Source organism: Apium graveolens, chromosome 8, assembly GCF_009905375.1.
Source record: "Apium graveolens cultivar Ventura chromosome 8, ASM990537v1, whole genome shotgun sequence".
NCBI lineage: Eukaryota > Viridiplantae > Streptophyta > Magnoliopsida > Apiales > Apiaceae > Apium > Apium graveolens.
Genome location: NC_133654.1, coordinates 65,255,988 through 65,275,629, shown reverse-complemented (window position 1 = coordinate 65,275,629; position 19,642 = coordinate 65,255,988). Strand labels below are relative to the sequence as shown.

Genomic DNA, 19,642 nt, shown 5'->3' with positions numbered 1-19,642 from the left:
GAAGGGCATCTAAATTGGACATCTTCATTGAAAAATTCAACAAAGTAATCAATAAAGACACTCTCTTGTTTAGGGAATTACAAAAAGCTCAAGAAGCTGCTTTTCCAGAAGTATATATCTATCCACACAAGGGAGTGGCTTACATTTGTCCAAACACCAAGGAACTCAAGAACTTTCTTGTTCCCAGACATTGTGTCATGGCACACAAAGAGCTTATAATGACTATGGAAACTGGATTAAAGACCAGGAAGAACAAGACTGATGAAGATATAGAGATGATAAAGATTTTGGGGAGATACTTGAGAGATCCTGAAGCCAAGTTGCCCAAAACACAATTCAATAAGGATGACTTGGATGATGATGAGCAGAAAAAGATGATCAAAAACCTTCTGAATCAAATCCAAGTCAATCCTTCAAGGCAACTGGCAGCAAAAAAAAGAAGCAATATGGGAAGACAGGAGATGATAAGAAAAGAGGTGATGAGAGAAGAAGGAAGAAGAATGAGGATGGTTCAGATCCAAGAAAAATTGTCCAGTCAATCCAAATCCAACTTGCTCAAACACCTAAGCTAACAAACTCAAACACTTTACTACCTCTAACCTCTAAGACCAAGTTCTTATACAGACCAACTGCAAATACCATACTAAAATTACCAATCACTTCCATAAAAACTTCTCTAATGAGAATTTCAAACCTACCTTCTGTCAAGCCACCAGTTAAATTTCACTACAAATATGTTGGAAGAAAACCAAAGAAACTTCAAGTTACGGAGAGGGACATCTGGAATTATTTCAATCAAAATGATTTTCTACCTCTGAACTAGTGCATCACAGATGAAGACTACTTTCAATAATTAGCTGAAGAAATGATCAAAGTTTGGGTTGTATCATTAAGGGAAGTAAGAATCTACTGTCAAGATGGATCCTACACTTTACTTGGCAGGAATTTAATGGATATATTTTCAACCACAAAGATTAAGAGGGTAATAAGCTTAGTGAAGGATAAGGATACTAGTACAATGGCATAGAGGTCTGTATTGGTTGTATGGTTGATTATAAGGGAAGAAAGAAGAGCAAAAGAAAAGGCTGAAAGAGAGGAGAGGGAAAGGAAATATGTTGAAGAGATAGAAATGTTTGAGCAAAGATTTGAAGAATTCAAGGAAAGGGGGATGAACAGAATTTCGAAGGATGGACATTTTCTGAATATTAAAGTTGGCAGATTCTCAAGAATTAGAGTTGGTTACCTGAATAATTACTCACTAGATGAGTGGCTCAAGCTTGTGGAATCTCTAATAGGAACTCAAATCAAAAAGGAACTGCAAGTACTTGTAGAATTAAAAGACCTCATTAGACAAGAAACAGGCTATGTAAAATTTGTGTGATGAATGTACTTATCAAACTCATGTAATCACTTTATTTATAAAAGTTGTACTTTTGTCAATTTTTTATGTAATTTTATATTGTTCATTGTAACTTGGGGTTAGTCTTGTTACCAGGAATGAATTTGTGATAAGCAATCTTCTCACAAATAGGGGGAGATTGTTGTGCAAGACATGCCTATAATATTAAGACTAAGTCAAATTGACAGCCCTAAGAATTAGTTATATGATAATCTAAATTTGTATTTTGTATTGTATTATTTGAGTCTTTAAAAATATCAAAGATTAGAATGGAGTATTTTTCTGTAAACAGTCTCAAGCCTAAGAATAAAATCTGGAAGAAGATCAAGAAGATCATGCCTCAGAGAAATTGTGAAGAAGCTTGGAGTTGAATAAATCTATTTTAGGAAAAATGTTCTAAGTCAAGATATCTACAAGTCACAGATCAAGTCATATAGAGAAGTCATTCGAGAACTCCAGAATGACTTATAGAGAAGTCCAAAACAGGTTATAGAGTAGTCTCAGAGATATCGACAAGCCAAATGAAGATATGAAGATTGGAGATATCGACAAGTCAAATTCTCTCATTAGAGATCTCAAAGATATCTACAAGTTAAAATTTATATAGAGATCTCTGAGATATCGACAAGTCATTTCTGTAATAGAGAACTAAGAGATTTCGATAAGTCAAAATGAAGATATGAAGATTGGAGATATCGACAAGTTAATTTTCTCATTAGAGATCTCAGAGATATCGATAAGTCAAAATGCTTATAGAGATCTAAGAGATATCGACAAGTCACTTCCACATACATAAAATTGAAGACCTCGACAAGCCAAGTTCACTTATAGAGAACTCAGATACCTCGACAAGTCAAAACACTTATAGAGAACTAAGAGATCTCGATAAGCCAATATACTTATCAAGATGTCAGTTCTCTATAGATCAAACTGGAGATCTCGATATAAAGCTCAAGTACAGAATGCAGACAAGTTAAATATTCAAGATTATCAATCAACAAACGATCTAATCACTTAGATTGAAAAGTTTACAAAAGCAGCTTGAAGAGTACAAGATCAAAGGCCAAGATTAACTGACAAAGGAAAGTCATAGATTTAAAGGATTTGCAAAGATACACTAAGTCAGAATTGGAAAGCTTTAGAGATAACTTAAAGTAGGGTTTAGTACATCTTATTGCATGTTGTATAAACCTGTGTTTACTAATCTATTAAGTAAACACTGATCCATTGCTTTTAAATGTATCAAAAAGATCTAGTTTTTCTTGTAACTCTCTCAAGGAGGAAGCTGAGTTCTTTACTTACAAAGAACCCAAGATTTGTAAAAAAATACTAGCTTGATTTTAATACAAAATTAGGTGAGTTTTGAAATATTGTGTGTACTGTTTATTTTTAGTTAACATAATATTATTGCATTTCTAATTTGCTTTGTTCACCAAGTAACAGACATTCAAAAAGCCTTAAAAATAACCAAAACACATTCACCCCCCCTTTGTGTTGTGTTCATTGAGTAATACGGGCTTCATGATATGGACCAATGAGATGTTGTTTAAGTCAACACTCTTAGACACGACTCCTAAATCGGCTAATGCATCGGCTTGTACGTTACTCTCTATTGGAACCTGTTTTATGCTGAAGTCATCAAATAATTTGTCAATATTTTGGTGATGTCCAGATACGTGACCATCTTGGAATCTTTGGGTTCATGGGATCCCTTGACGTGATTAACGATTAATAGTGAATCACAATTGATGTCAATGCTCCTGATTTTCATCTCCTTAGCAATTGTAGGTCCCATAATCAGTGCCTCGTATTCAGCCTCATTGTTTGTAGCTTTAAAGTCACAGCATATTGATTGTGCTATCATATTCCCCTATGGAGATTTGAGGACAAGCCCCAATCTCGTTCCATTTAAATTCTAGGCTCCATCAGTATATAGCGTCCAAGGCCTCGTATTTATTCTTGAAAAGGCTTGTTGGAATTCCTGCTCAGCTGTCGTCATTTGGCTTGGACTAAATACAGTCACAAAGTCAGCTAAGGCTTATGATTTTATAGCCATCCTGGCGTCATACATGATGTTGTAGATGCTCAGACGTATTTCCCACTTTGCCATCCTTTCCGTCAAGATGGGTTTACTCAAGAAATTTCTCAAAAGAAAGTTCGTCATGACATGTATTTTGTGTGATTAAAAATAATGCCTCAATTTAGTCGAAGTCATAGTTAATGCGAGTACTAATTTTTTGAGAGATGTGTACCTTATTTCTGCATCTACCAAGCTTTTGCTGACATAGTAGAAGGTGACTGGACACCTTCACTTTCCTTCACGAGCACTCCATTTACTACATGATATGTCATAGACAAGTAAACAAAGAGGTCTTCACCTTGAAGGGGCTTAGACAGAAGTGGAGGCGTAATGAGATAACTCTTCAAGTCGTTTAGAGCAGCTTCGTGTTTATCTAACCATGGAAACCCTTTATTTTTTCTTAGCACATCATAAAAAACTTGCATCTGTCAGATGATCGTGAGATAAACCTGTTCAAAGCTGCGACTCTTCCCGTCAACTTATGGACGTCTTTGACATTCGATGGGCTTTTTAGTTCAAAGATCGCCTTGATTTGTTTTAGACTGGCCTCAATGCCTCTCCTTATCACCATGTGTCTGAGAAACTTTCCTGACGATACAACAAAATTGCACTTAGAGGGGTTCGGTTTCATATTGTATGACCTTAATATGTCAACACCTCTTGAAGGTCACGAACGTGATTCTCGGCATCAACAGACTTGACAACCATGTCATCGATGTAGACTTCCATTGTGCGACCTATTTGGTATTTGAACATTTTATTGGCGAGCCTCTGAAATGTTGCCCCGGTATTTCGTAATCCAAAGGGCATGGCTAAGTAGCAATATATCCCCCTATCCGTTATGAATGTTTTCTTTTCACAATCAGACGGCTCCATCTGTATCTGATTAAAACCACTTGAGGCATCCAAAAACATAAGCAACTCATGTCCAGCCGTTGATTCCACCATGGTGTCAATATGGGTTAGTGGATAGGGGTCTTTGGGATAGGCTTTGTTCAAGTCCGAGTAATCGACACAAACTCTCCATTTCCCATTCTTTTTTTTGCACTATGACGATATTTGATAACCACTCAGGATAATCAAGTTCCTTTATCATCCCAACCTTCATAAGCCTATCGACTTTTTCGTTTATTAATTTGTACCTTTCCGCCGCAAATTTCCTTTTTTTTTGTTGAACAAGGGTGTAGTTAGGATCAACATTTAATTTGTGCGTGATAACGTTTGGATCTATTCATGTTATGTCGTCATGTTCCCAGGCGAATGCGTCCAATCTGGTTGTCAAGAAATTCACCAAATTTTCCTCAATTGTTGGTGACAGGTCTTCTCCTACTAGTACCTTCTTGTGATCTCCTGTCTTTAAATCAATTTCAGCTAACTTCTCAAGTCCTGTAATTGTGGCCACAGGCATCTCATTCTCATGGTGTTGGATAGTTGGTTTAAAATATGTCTTGTAACATTCACGTGCATATCTTGGTCCCCTCATATCTCCTGAGCTCCCCATGGTGTTGGAAATTTCAGAACTTGATGGTATGTCGATTTTACAGCTTTCAAATTGTGAATCCAAGGCCTTTTCATGATTATGTTATACGTTGAGTCAACGCCTATTATGCAGAATTTCTCCAAAAGATTGACTCCTTGTGCATAAGTAGGAAATGTAATATCTCTCAATGTTCGTTTGGTTTCTCCACTGAATCTCACCAATGTTATCAATTTTTTAATCATGTCACTTTCTGCCAAGCCCATTTATTTCAACGTGCTTACCGTCATGATATTGGATGCACTCCCGTTATCAACTAGAATTATCTTGATCAGAAAATTCCTCATAGGGAGTGAGATGACAAGTCCATTTTGTTGTGGTTCTCGAATACTTCTCTTATCTGACTCATCAAACATCTAATCTGGTAGAATGTTACTATTAACTTCCACTTGAGTAACTCGTACGTCTGTCTCTCTAGCTGCCTTTTTAACTTGTGAATAAGTGGATCCACACACTTCAGAACTACCTGCAATGAAGTTAATTACTTTATGATGTGGTGGTGGTGGTTTCCTCATTAGTGTCACATTGTCTCTTTTGGGTGACCCATCTCTCCTTACGTAGGATGCCTTCTTTGATGTAATGAACTCTGTTAGGTATCATTTCTTGGTTAAAATTTGTAATTCATTTTGTAAAGCCACACAGTCATAAGTTTTATATCCGTAATCTCCGTGATAGTCACACCATAACTTGGAATCTGGATTTGACTTAGGCTTGTTGCTCTTTACTGGCTACTTGACTATATCTCCCAACTTGTTGACTCCTTCATCATGGTTGAAGGTGTTATCATGAAGCCATAGGTGTCATAAGTTGGTGGCAGATTAGGGTCCTTCCTCCAGTCACTGCGTTCCTCCTTTTTCCAATCATTACGTTCCCGTGTCGAGTTGATATATACTTCATCCCTGGAAGGCCTTGCATATGGCTTGTATTCTCTAGATATTAGTGTCGTAGTCTTTCTTGATGGCTTATAATACTTCTCGTCATCCTCCATTCGGTCTTCTTACAACCTCACTTGTGCCATAGTTTTGGCTTGCACATCGTCCATTGTTCTACATGGATACTTTGTCAATTCTTCGTACAGTGGAGATTCCCGTTCTAATCCCCTCCTGAATGATTCAATAGTTGTGGACACGTCATAGTTGGTAATGATTACTTTCTCTCTGTTGAATCGTGTCAAGTAATCACGCAATGGCTCTTTATATCGTTGCACAACCTTGTATAAGTCACTGGTGGTTTTCTCAAACACTCTGCTACTAGAAAATTGCATGTTAAACGTGTCTACTAGGTCAACAAACGTCTTGATGCTCCCATGTGGAAGATTCACGAACCATTACAAGGCTGGTCCTGACGGTGTGGAACCAAAACCTTTACACAAACATGCTTCCTTTAGGTCACGCGTAATGGGCACCGTGAACATTTGTTGTTTATATTGTGCAATATATTCCAATGGGTCGTTGGTGCTGTCGTATGGCCTCATTTGTAGTACCGTATATCATTTTGGTATTTCAACCAGAGCGATGTTGTCATGAAAGGGTGAGTCAGCATAACGTGTGGGAGTCACCTTCTCCAATGGCTTTGGAACACCAAGGATTCTTTCAATTAAATCCCCTACTTCTTTCAGTTCTTTTTTGAATTCCTCTACAATTTGGTTTCGAGATCTCGTACTTCTGTGGCATGACCTTCTTCTATCAGTATCTCCCTATCGATCATCACGATCATCATATCATTGCTCATAACGTTGCTTGTCTATGACATCATCATTATTTGGTACATTCTCTACGTACTCTGTCTCAATGACATCATCAGTCCCGTTTGTTGGCCCTTCATGTTGATCTCATTCCTCTACATCATCCATGTCCAGACGTCTGACTACACTTGGGATCGTCTTTTTTGTCGTTGTTTTGGTCCTGGATTTGGCCGTTGTTAATTCTTTTTTCAGTGTTTCATTTTGAGATCATATCTTCTCCATCTCCTCTTGTAATCTTGTCAACGTTGTTGCCATTTCTTTGTTACTTTCAGCCTCAATTCCTTGATTAGTAACTTGTTCATCCAAATTGTCGCATACCATCGTAATGTAACAACCAAATTCTTAGCAAGTTTCCCACAATCGGCACCAATTAGTTTTACCAAAATTAGTCGGTTAAATGCTAAGTTTGGTTGATTTGGCTACTTGAGTAATTAGAACTAAACTAAGAACAATGTAAATAGAAATGACCCAAGAAATTGTTGACGCGAAAAACCCGTAAATGGGAAAACCGCGGGTAGGATTGGTTACCCAACCTAAATGTGTTTCATTAACGATTCGAGGACGATTACAAAGTGTTTTTTATGATACATCGCATTGATCTAAATGCTATTACAACAATTGTAGGCTTCGTTCTTGGCTGCTGTCTTTTTGTATAATGCAAGTTGTGCTCCCTGATGTAGAAGACCGGGTCGAGTTTTGTGTTTTTGTTCTGTGTTTATCCCTCCATGCTTTATCCACTTGTTAGCCCCACCTTTTTCTCCAACTCCCCACCTTTTTCTCCATCTTTAAATTATGGAAGTAGATAACGTTGGGGAGTTTAACTATACTCCTACAAATCCGGCATCCTATAGATCAAGTCTTGCTTCTGATTGCTCTTCTTTATGTTCGATGTTGTCCAGGACGCGTGCTCATCCCTCCCGTCTCGAACCGTCACTTGCACTTCTTTTCGTCTATGCCTTAAACGCATCATGTCATGTCTAAAAATCTGGGTATAACACATTATTTTGAGAAAAGTTATCATTAATAAAATATTTGAGAAAAAAAATTGTAATAACATGGGGGGTTCTAGCACTATCTGGGGTTTCTAGCACTTTGTTTTTTTATCATTATGCAACGAAGCAAAAGACCCATATATGTTCATAGATATGCGTCTCATGAGCAAAGGAGAGTAAACAAACCATCCCTTGCTGATCAGGTATATGGACAATGGTCTAATCACTAATGCTGAAAATAGTTATAGGCTGACATTTATGTCCCGAACCCCAACACTGGTGGGCTGAATTAAGGAACTCGAACAACCAAATATAGAAATGGGTCAACACATGATCATATACTTTTTATGCAACGTTGACACACCGGCTAAAATTATTACTTGTATGGACTTGAACATGACATTGTGCTCAAAATTTACTCATTTCAAGGAAATCGAAAAATTACGGCTTCTTGATCTTCATATACACGGGCTCAGACATGTTCTAAAGAGTCTAGGTCTTTCGAATTGTCTATAACATATTCGTAATTTTAAGGACAGAATTGTTTAGCCTAAACAAGTACATATAGGTGACTTGTAGTTTTAAGATTACTGATTATGTCATGATCTGTGATATGAGGTTGCTTTGGAAAGTTTGCGAGACAAAATAATTAGTAGAACCCAAATTTACATGATCTAATTAAACAATATATTAAAAACTTATGCACATTTGGCCACTTACATGACAGAAATTTGAACATACATGAATGCTTTAAAACCCTCAAACTCCAAGTTTTTTAGTACAGTCTTCTCAGATGTTGAGTCCAAACTTATTGCTTCCCTGTTTCTTCATCCGAATGAAGAGAATCAAACATGAAAACTCTAACTACAGGCTTAATTCTTTCAGCTATCTTGATCACGGAAAAGAACAATATTCTATAAGTAATCACCATTCCTAGTAATATCATGACATCCGTCCACTTAGAATAACCCATATCTACTTGCCAGATACTTTTCAAAATTGTAGGACCGTCGATGAGAGGAGCTCCTTCAAATTGACTACTGGGAAATTTAAGGCTTTCAAACTCATTTTTGTACAGCCCCTGATATGCATATTTGTGGAAAGAAATGTAGTATAAAGGGTATTTCCATATAATTTTCGGAAGATCATTAGGCAACTGAAAGAACCCTCCACTTAACATCATTACCCCTTGAATCGCAGCACCTGTAGTTAATCCCATCAGATAATTTGGAACCATTGTCGCCACGACCATCATAAGGCCCTCGACCAGCATCATACAAGTCACAAGTATAGATATGAAACATACAAACTGTACGTTTCCACGTTGAAGTCCTACAAGATAGTATATGATTCCTCCAGGAATCAAAGATATGATAAATAGGTATGGTGCCGAAGAAAGTGTATTGGCTATGACATATGGTCCAGCCCCATAATGTCCATTTAATCTTTCACGCGCAAATACCTACAGGAAGTTGCTTATGTTATAATTTGAGAAAATCATACACACAATCAAAGCCAACTAAATTGATAACACATATATAGTTTAGCCAACCTTCATTTCCTCTACAAATGAAGGAAATCCACCAATAGCCATCATTGTCAAGAATGAAGCTACATACATAAGCAGTGAGCCTCTAGCCTGAAACATAAATTCCTTATTTGATTCAAAGAATCACAAAAGTAAACTCATGGAAAAATCTCTTGCAAACATTCAATGACGTTCACTTACATGAATCGATCCATAACCTGCACCGATGTCAAAGAAGAGGGTGCCTATTCCTATTGCCAATCCAATGTATATAAAAAGGCGCAACCAGTAGTAGCCTGTATCGCGATACATGTTTACAAATGATCTTTGTGTAAGAACTATGCATTGCCTGAAAAAGCTAGCTTGACTTCCCTTCATCTCAATTACCCCTCGTTCCTGCAAAACAAATATGATTTACATATCTTGTTGTTTATTTTATTTAGTAGGTTTCCAATCAATTTCTGCTTGCTCCCCCCTTCTTAAGCTGCTAAATAAATGTATTTTGAGGTCACTCTATCCTAATCTTTTATCGGAAATGTTTAGGAACCTACCTGTCTAATGATCTCAGCAATAGTTCTTTGAGTTTCTTTACAAGTATCAGATGACTTGTAAGACCTTACGAGCAGATTAGTTACTTGCTCTGTAGTCAGCTTTCCGGAAAGACCTTGCTCAATATCCTGAAGTATAACATAGTTTAATTTCAATCGAAATTTTAAAAAAAGAGCTAGAAGAATCAAGGTTATAATCATATAGAAACTACATTTAACAGTATAGTGTACCTGATCAAAATCATTGTTTATTGTTCGAAGGTAATGATCTGCAGGGTTCTGCAAGGCTGGAGTTGGAAAACCATTGGCAGCGAAGAACTACTACAACAAAAGGAAAATAATGAGAGTCAAAATAAGATTACATATATGCTAGTCAGTGTGTTCGTCATTTGCTTGAAGGTTCAACAAATAACCTGATTTGATCGATTAGAGGGTCCGAAGTATATCACTCTTCCCAATGAAAGAAGGCAAAGATTGTGGAAGAGGGCAAAAACTTCACTACTAGGTTGATGAATAGATACAAGAACAGTCATCTCATATTGCCGAGCAAGTTTAACAATTTGGCTCATGACATAAAAGGATGCTGCACTATCAAGTCCACTTGTTGGCTCATCAAGATATAAAAGCTTTGGTCGCGTTAAAAGTTCAATGCAGATACTAACTCTCTTTTTTTGTCCCCCGCTAAGGCCTTTGTTTCCATAACCTCCTATTCTCGTGTTCATTGCATCTTGTAAGCCCATTTCACGAATGGTCCTCTCTGCTCTATCCACTTTCTCAGCCTTAGACATTGAGTTGGGCAACTGCAGCATTGCTGAGTAGTATACAGCTTCTCTAACCGTTAGTGTACAAATTAGAACGTCCTCTTGAGTCAAATAGGCCTATTTTGGAAACCATTAATATCAATACATTTTAACATCATACACAATTATTAGGCTATATGCAGAAAGATAATTAAACATCTGATGACATTCTAGTAGGAGGAGGAAACGGGTGGTGTTATAATATTATATAAAGATCCAGTTGGGCCTTCTTCTAACACCTTAAGATTTTAGAGCTACTAGTTACTAAACAGGTGGGGTGTTTCTTACCAATGTTCCATATGTAAGCTGTTGTTTTCGACCATTGATTAGAACATCTCCAGTCTGCCTAGTATTTGATCCCAACCTCCCTGCAGTTTGCACATTTCAGTTTTATTTTAATTTTCTAAAGTACGAAATAGAATTAATTTCTAAGCTCAGGTACTTGTGTTCTTTACAAGGCCAACATCCATACTTGAAAATGTTTAAATTTCGAGAGGTACTCAAAAACACTCAGAGACAATTAACATTAATAATAACCCTTTTAAAACTAAATTTCTACATAATAAATTAAGCTTGTCAACATAATTTTTCCAAACAAAACAAAAAATCAAACAATGCAGATGATAGCAACCATAAAATAACATTAAGCCCATAGATTTTGAAGATGAAAAAGTAGTCAACCTTGGGATAACCCCTGCAGGATTTGGCTTACATGCAATTGAATATTTGCATCTATTGAGATATTGAGATAAAACTGAGTATCCCAAACAGATCATAAAATGGTAAAATTAATCAAACTGCAAAAACTTTAAACAACTAACAGAGAGAAACAGAGATCACCCAGAAATAAAAATAAAATTACACCTTGAACATTCATCACATAGCTCCTAAATTCAGATAGAACTAACACCGAAAAATAATCGAACTTAATAAAATCAGTGAAATTACCAGCCAATGCATCAAGAAGAGTTGATTTGCCACAACCAGAAGGGCCCATAACTGCCAAAATTTCACCAGGTCTAGCATAACCAGTGAGATCTTGAAGTATAGACTTAGCTCCTTTTTTCCCACCTGAAACTGTCACGGTAAGGTCCTCCCATGTCAAATAAGCCCCATCTACACTCCCAAATCCACCCTCATTTTTCGCAAATTCGCCATCTAAGCCTGTACCATTTTGCTTCATTTCGCATTTCTCTACGTCTACAGTCCTACCTGAAAACATATCCATGCACATCTGCAAAATGTTTACTGATTAGACCATTAATGTTCCACACTTGTTTATCTACTCTTACTAACACAAGAATCAACTTTATATGCATATCATAATAAATGTACCAACTAACAGCACTAAACCGGTTTACTAGAAATAAAGTAAAGAGATGTTATAGATTGCGAACGACCAAAATGTAGAGATAGGGAGATTAGAAGAGCCAAAAGGAAATAAATGTACTTGCAAGTATTCAAAGATTTAGATTGCAGTTTAAGAAATTTCTACTTGAGCTGCTCTTTATAGTGTTTATTGTACATAATACAAAGTCTGTTTGTACTATAGCGTGTGTATGCATGTGTGATTGTGTCTGTGTGCTGTGTACTGTGTAGTGTGTAGTAATATATAGCAGAAGATTGATACCCGTGGAGAGAGAAACAAACTTATAACTTAGATGAATTTTTTTCAAGAATGCTTGATCCAAAATCTTGACTTTGTTTTAATTTTTTTTGTGGTCATTTGAATTTTTTATAATTACAAAATCATGCTTTATATTCTTAAATCTGTAGCCTAGTAGATAAAATTAATTGGTATACATGGGTGGGTGATTATTTAATTTTAATATATAATAGGTTGGTGAATTATCTGCTCCCTTAGTTTTAGTATTATGTTAATTTTTCTACTGTCACATGGTCACATTTCAAACTATATTGAGCTATGTACAAAATATTGTTTCAAGTACATTCATCGTGTGTAAAAAATATATTGATTAAGAAGCTTTTTTTGTGGGAATTGATTAACTGGCTTTAATCATAGAAAAGAATCATAACAATCGGTATTTTGACACAATAGAAGTACTTACCCCCTCCATGTCTATTTTCTTTAAATTAAGCATATTAAGAAATTAATTTAATATAAATGAACCTATTAAATCTTTAAAATATAAAATATATGATTATTTTCAAAAGTTCTCTCTAAATTTATTCTAAATGTAAAAATCCATAGTTAAAAAAGGGGATGGAGTGAGTAATTAATTAGATTTGGAAAAACAATGGTTACATCCAAACTTGTTACCATGCAAGAAATAAAATGGATACAGCCAAATTGTAACTTGTTGTACTCTCTGTATATTTTAAGTTGAAATTCATTTTATTAAATCCCCCGGAAACAAGCAGATTTGTATAGATTTGATACAGGGGATCCAAAAAGTTCTACTATTTATTGTCGATTTTATTGCTTCAGTTGAGAAGATATAATATTAAAAAAATATCATGATATTTTTCTTTTGAAATGAAAATATTTAACTAAGCCTCTCAATGTAAATTTATATGGTATTATTTACATTTCGGAGTAATTAATTTGTTAATATTTAGCCTTATTTTGATGGGTGATCATCAAAACTGTCAAAATTGCTGCGGGCTGAGATGGTAAAAATTTACACTTTTCTTTTCAAACTCTGAAATATTGTACTAATAATGATAATATGCCGACATACTCCCTTGTAAGCGGATCAAGCCGAACTTAGTTTTCGAAAAAGAGTAAATCAACATATACCTGGTTTCTCCCCAATATTAGTCTTCAATCCAACTTTCTATTATAACTCGAACTCGTACTTGTTTAGAAATACCCAGTGACGCGGTCATGCCATGAAAGCCCAATAATTGATTATGACTTCAAAATTTGCACGGATAAGGCAACTTGTTGGCCGGTGAATAACATCTCCGCTACTGATATTTTCTTTGACTGTAATCGCAGCCATATAAGCATGACTTACGGCACCTGCTAAAACATGTCCTTACCCCCGATGAGTATAATTCACGTGATTACAGGACAAGTGATCTGAAGAATACAAGTGCAAAATGCGAGATAACCCCCAAAAAGTTCTCCAACGAGGAAAACCCGTTAAATTCGGAAACAAGGCTCCATAAGCACATACACTAAGTTTTAACGACCATTCCCATTACGAGGATAACTCGCAGGACTACAGAACAACTCCTTTAAATGTCCTCCAAGAAAGCAAGCTCTTGAAATCTCAAGAAGCTTCAACTTGGTCTTTGACTTACTCAATATATATATATTTACTCCACTTGCTCTAATGTACATATTCATATCTATATCTTCAAATTTCATCATGTATGTTATTTTTTTTGCAAATAAAATTTAATGAATTCATTGAAACACTAGAAAACAACCAGAATAAATCTTCGAACCGGCAATGCAACCTAATTTGGAAACAAATAAACGAAATAAATAATGATAAGAGGGTAAATAATTCTTGATTACATAATTAATGTGGAATTAGTTATGTCCGGTTTGGGTTATAACTAAAGCACATTTAGAGAGGTCCAAAACCCTAAATATTAATTAATTTCATAATTAGTAAAAATGTGTAAAACCAGCTGACAAATAAAGTCCAAATAAGGGTATAATTCTTTGGAGATTGGCCTCCAAGAAACCTCATAGGATAAGAAATCAATTTCCTGCATTCTAGGACTCCAAAGTCCACTCTAAATCTGAGACTTACCCACCAAGTCTCATAACCCTAACCCAATTCAAGGCATCCTATGCCTATATAAGGGGCCTCGCCACACAATTCAGAACTACGTTTTTTGACTTGATCCTTAGCACACTGTAAGTTACATAGACATCTCGTGAAGGCAGATTGAGTCATGAAACATGAGAACAGTCAAATAGAGCCTTGAGCTCATGAACCCTAGCATTAAATACACCATTATTTTTTTACCCATAACATTTGGCACCGTTTGTGGGAAAAAAATAACAACCATGGCAAACACACGGAGCAGAAACAATGTTCCTGAAGGAACACCGTCTGGGACTACCCAGACAATTTCATCCGCCATTGAGATTCCCCCTCACTCAACTTACTCCCAAGGGACAACAGATCCTTTGAAAATATGAATCACATCCACCCCTAGCTTTTAGGGAGAATATAACACCCTCCAAATCCGGAGTATAGATTTGGGGCATTATTAATAACAACTACCAACTAATCCTGCACAAGCGGAATATAAATATAATAATTACCCCGAACTACTACTACTCAGGATCTTTTAAGGTTAAGAGTTGAAAACAAGAACGACACACTAACTTTATGTTAGGTCACACACACACTGTAGAGGGGGTGAATACAGTGTATAGTACACTCAAATCGAACTTTAAGAACTTAAGTAACAGAAAATAAACTTTATTGAAATAATAAACTCTGTTACAGTATGGAACTGTTACCTCTCAGTGATGAACAAATATCACGAGAGCTGCTAGGGTTACAATGAATAATCTTTTCTAATAGTGATAACACTTATAGTGTAAACCCTATGTCTGTGTTTATATACTACACAGTTACAAGATAATCGCTAATTGATATGGAATATAATTCTGCTTCCTAAAATATATCAAGCAGATATCTTTTCTTCCAAGTATTCCATTCTTCACGGAATTCCTTCTTCATGCATATCTCTTCTTATGTTTATCTCAATCTTCTTTCCTTTAATCAGCTACTGTCCTTATCTGATTATCCTTCAGCACTTAAGTTCTGATATCTATCTTCTGATGATTATCTCCTGATAACATACGTACTGATATCCTTAAGTCCTGACTTCCAGTATAAGTACTGATCAACAGTTAAGTACTGATTTATCCTGTTCAGTAAGATCTGAAAGCTAAACATAAAACATATTAGCCATGACATTATCAAATATATCTAACAATCTCCCCCAACTTGTAAATTAACATAATATACAAGTTTAACAGATATTTGATGATGTCAAAAACATTAAGTACAAATGCATGAGAATTAGACTAGATAACTACAACTTACAGTCCTTAAAGTTTTTACCAATTTCAACTTCTGATAACAACTTCAGTCTGTATAAATATCAGAATTTAAGAAGTTGTAGATCTTCGACTTGGCTTCTTCATTTTCTGATCTCTCTGATGTCAGGAGTTGTTCTGAGATAGTTCTTCAACAAACATTTCTCAGCATATCTTAGTTCATCAATCATTCTCCTTTTAACATCTTTAAGCTCTGCAGTATCTTCACCAATTTGAAAGATTGCAGCTCTGAGATCATTGATCTTTGCTTTTCTCAACTCCTGATCTAGTCTTATGACATAAGCTTTGTCAGACTCTAGATTGAATTCAAGTCCCTTAATACCAAGATATGTTCTGATATGTGCAGTATTAGGCTTCATATCAACAATATCACCATTGTGATCTCTGTACTTTGGAACATATATGTTGTCAGACTTAACAGAATAAAGCCTTTTCTGTCTCTGAATCTGTTCTTTTAAGTAGTTTGCAGCAGTCCCTGTTATTCTGTCATCCACTTGAAGTAAGAAAAGTACATGCTCCAATTCTTCAAAATACTTGAATGGAATGGCATTTTATCTTATATGATAAACCCTACCATCTGTCATGAAATACAACATGATATATTCTTTCAAGTAGGTATGGTAAACCATCTGTACAGATTCCAGTTGATTCAATCTCTCAGGAGTTGCTCCAATACCTGGTTCACTCAAGGAAGTTGGATCATTGGTAGTGTTGTGTACTCTTCTTTCATCAGCACTTCCCAATCCAGTTTTATCTCTATCTTCCTTTCCAGTAACTACTCTTGCTTCAAAACCACTTGCAGTAGTCTTCAAAGATTGAGTCTGTTTTGCTTTAGTGAATCCTGGTAGGAGTGTCTTTAATCTATTTTCTGATATCAAGTTAACTTGAGCTCTGTCAGAGGTTACTTGCTTCTTCTGAATATCAGAACTTACAATTTCTTGACTCTGAACAACTTGAGCCATGTCAGAGATTGTTTTAAGAACTTTTCTTGAAGTCAGAGCAAGATCATCTTTTTCATCAGCAATTTCTTCTTCCTCAGGAGGTACATAAACCTTGATAGGTTCACCAACCTTTTCTTTACCCTTGGATCTTGGATCTATCTGTGGTTGTGATCTAGCCAATGTTGCTTCAGTATGTGTCCTTTCTTTGATCACAATGCCTTTAAGTTTTGGAAGTGATTTTTTACCAGAAGCTTCAGATTTAGATGTGACTTTTTCTGATTTAAGTCTAGCTTCTTCTTCCTTTAAACTTTCCAAGTCCATTCCTGGATTTTCTTGAAGAAATAACTGTCTTGACATTTCTTCATCAAGATCTAGAAGTTCATCAGAACTTATCCTTTTACCAGCAGCAGAACTTATTCTTTTCCCAGTATCAGAACTTGTCCTGTGACTAGCTTATCTTGATATAAACCTTATACCTTGACTATGACCGCTACCCATTCCAGAGTATCCTTGAGCATCATTTCCATCATCCTTTCCTTGCAGTGTCTTGTTAGTTTTGCATTTGGACTTAATTACCTTCTCCCCCTTTTTGGCATCAGCAGGTAGTAAAAGAGAGATAAGTAATTCCACTGAGGATTGGATTTCAGTAAGTTGAGATTGCTGAGAAGCTTGATTTGTCAGAATGTCATCAATCTGAGCTTGTTGTTTCTCTTGAGTTTTCTCAATATAAGCAATCCTGTCAATGGTAGGTTGAAAGAACTTTTTCTTATCAATTTTCCAAACTTGTTCCTGTTTGATAAAGTTCTCCTGAATCTTGTGTAGCTCTGCATGAGTAGTTGAATGAAGACCTTGTAAATGTTTAGTACTCAATGTAGTGACTCTAAGCTGGGTTTTTAAATCATCAGAATTTAACATTTCATCAGCTTTAGTCAAGTGCTCAGCAAGATGTATTGCAGTTGGAACACATGAAACTGAGTTCCATTCCTTAGTCCACTCCTGACCTGCAGGAGTTTCACTCCAAGGTACTGGTGCATCCCTGATAACAAACTCATTTACCAGTTCAGACTTAGGAAGAGTCGGTTGAGGAGTATGTCCTGAAGGACCTGCTTCATCAGCATCTACAGTTGGAGCAGCTTCACCAGTATCTCCAGCATTTGCAGCATCAGAACTTAAAGAATCAGTATCTTCGGATAAGACAACAGTGTGAGTAGCAATGGAGGCTTCAGCATCCTCTAATTGCTGATCTGATACTAAGTTCTAATCAACAGCCAAATCCTGATGCTCACCTAAAGTCTGATCATCAGCATCTTGATGCAAAGAAGGTGTTGTTGATAACTCTGCAGTTTGAACAGCATCAGTAACAGGTGTTGTGAAAGGATTATTTGTTGTTGGAGCTTCTAAGAAAAGTATTTCAGGCACAACCAGGTTCTGAATATCAATTTCAGCACTTGTGCCTGGATCAACAAGAGACACAGATGGTGAGTTAGCCTTGTCAGATACAGCTTCCTGAGATGGAGTTGATGGAGAAGAATTGACTGGAGCAAATTCCTTGTCTTGTGAGATCAAAGATTCCTGATCCCCTTCCTTAGCTGCTTCCTCTTCATCATCTAAAACTGGCCTTTGTGCCCTCTGTTTCTTGTACTTCCTTGTTAATTTGGATTCCTTGGGAGTTTCAGGAACTATCATTCGTCTAAGCCTCTTGAGAAGCCTAGAACCCCCAATTTCAGAATCCTTCTGAGAAACCTCTTTCTCAGCTTCAGTTACAACAGGTTCTCTAGCAGGAACCGGTTCCTCAGAATCAGAGTCATCTCTCAAGGTAATCCTCCTTCTCTTTTGAGGTGTTTGAGGAATAGTTTTTGTCCTCTTTGGCTTGGAGGATGAGGGTTGAACAGTCTGTGAAGTAGAGAGATAGGATTTGAGATAATTCCTGAGGGTAGGTTGAGTAGAATGAGTGGTAGGTGCTGAGGATGATGGTTTTTGGGTGTTTGTGGTTGGTTGGAAATCAAAGTAAACAGATCTATAAGTATCAGGATCAGCATTTACTAGGATCTGTTTTACAGACTGAGGAATCTGTAATGGTCTAACCACTTTTTTCTTAGTATCAGTATTTACCAGATCATTAAAATATCGTTTTGCAACTCTAAAAGGTGGGGTTGAGGAACTGACTAATTGAGGTTCATCAGTACAAAAAGTATATAGAAGTTGACAGAATCTAGCAAAATAGACAATATTTCTATTCTCTGTCATCCTATCCCCAATAAAACCAATTATTCTAGTTGCAAAATCAAAATGAGTTTGATGAATAATAGCATACCCTATGTGCTGACTCAGAATTGGGATAGCATCAAAATTTGAACATTTGTTCCCAAAAGCTTTGGTGATGCAGTCAAAGAAGAAACTCCATTCTCTTCTGATATTAGCCCTTTTTAACTGCCCAAGCTTTGCCAAACTCTTTTCATATCCCAAATCAGCCATTAACTCCTGAAGTTCTGATTCCTCTGGAGTTGAAAAAGTACAATTTTCTGGGAGATATAGAGCTTTGCGTATTGTACCAGGAGTGACTACATAAGATGAATCACCCACTTCAAAAACAATACTGGGAGTGCCATGTTTACCACCATCATCAAAGTGCCCAGTCCGCCAAAACGTCAGAACTTGTTGACTCGAAAAGACTTCAGGCTGTGTTAATGCGTACCCAATCTCACTATGTGCAAGAAGATCTTGCACAAAATGCAATTCAGATGGAGCTTCAGCATGATCAAGAATTGCAGCATAGTTGTTTGGAACAAACTTAGCTCCATCAATGATTAAATCCTTTGGTGCCATGTGAAAAAAAATATTGAGATTCAAGTATGCCTGTTAGGTGTTTGAGATAATGTCTGTATGAAAAACTAACGTGAGAAAGAAAGAGAAAGAGAGTAAAAGAAAGGAGAGAGATAAAATATAAAGAAAATAAAAGATTAAAGAAATCTTCTTTCTGTTGTACTTATACTCTGAACAAAAATGTTACCGTT

General features: G+C 36.3%; 1 protein-coding gene across 1 annotated transcript; it reads right to left on the bottom strand.

Annotated features, from left to right (window-relative positions):
* Nucleotides 1-8,473: 8,473 nt before the first annotated feature.
* On the bottom strand, nt 8,474-12,202 carry LOC141678091 (ABC transporter G family member 1-like). The gene is made up of 9 exons (XM_074484320.1): nt 12,079-12,202; nt 11,577-11,862; nt 10,917-10,996; nt 10,242-10,706; nt 10,060-10,146; nt 9,832-9,957; nt 9,482-9,676; nt 9,305-9,391; nt 8,474-9,214 (listed from the first exon to the last, which is right to left on the bottom strand). Exons 2-9 carry the CDS (start codon nt 11,860-11,862, stop codon nt 8,561-8,563), a joined length of 1,980 nt encoding a protein of 659 aa, XP_074340421.1. The 5' UTR covers nt 12,079-12,202; the 3' UTR covers nt 8,474-8,560.
* Nucleotides 12,203-19,642: the final 7,440 nt, after the last annotated feature.

Coding starts and splice junctions, on each gene's coding strand:
- LOC141678091 (XM_074484320.1), bottom strand. CDS start 11,862: ATGTGCATGGATATGTTTTCAGGTAGGACTGTAGACGTAGAGAAATGC. Junction 10,707..10,916: donor AGCTTACATATGGAACATTG/GTAAGAAACACC, acceptor TTTCCAAAATAG/GCCTATTTGACTCAAGAGGA. Junction 9,215..9,304: donor CATTTGTAGAGGAAATGAAG/GTTGGCTAAACT, acceptor AACTTCCTGTAG/GTATTTGCGCGTGAAAGATT.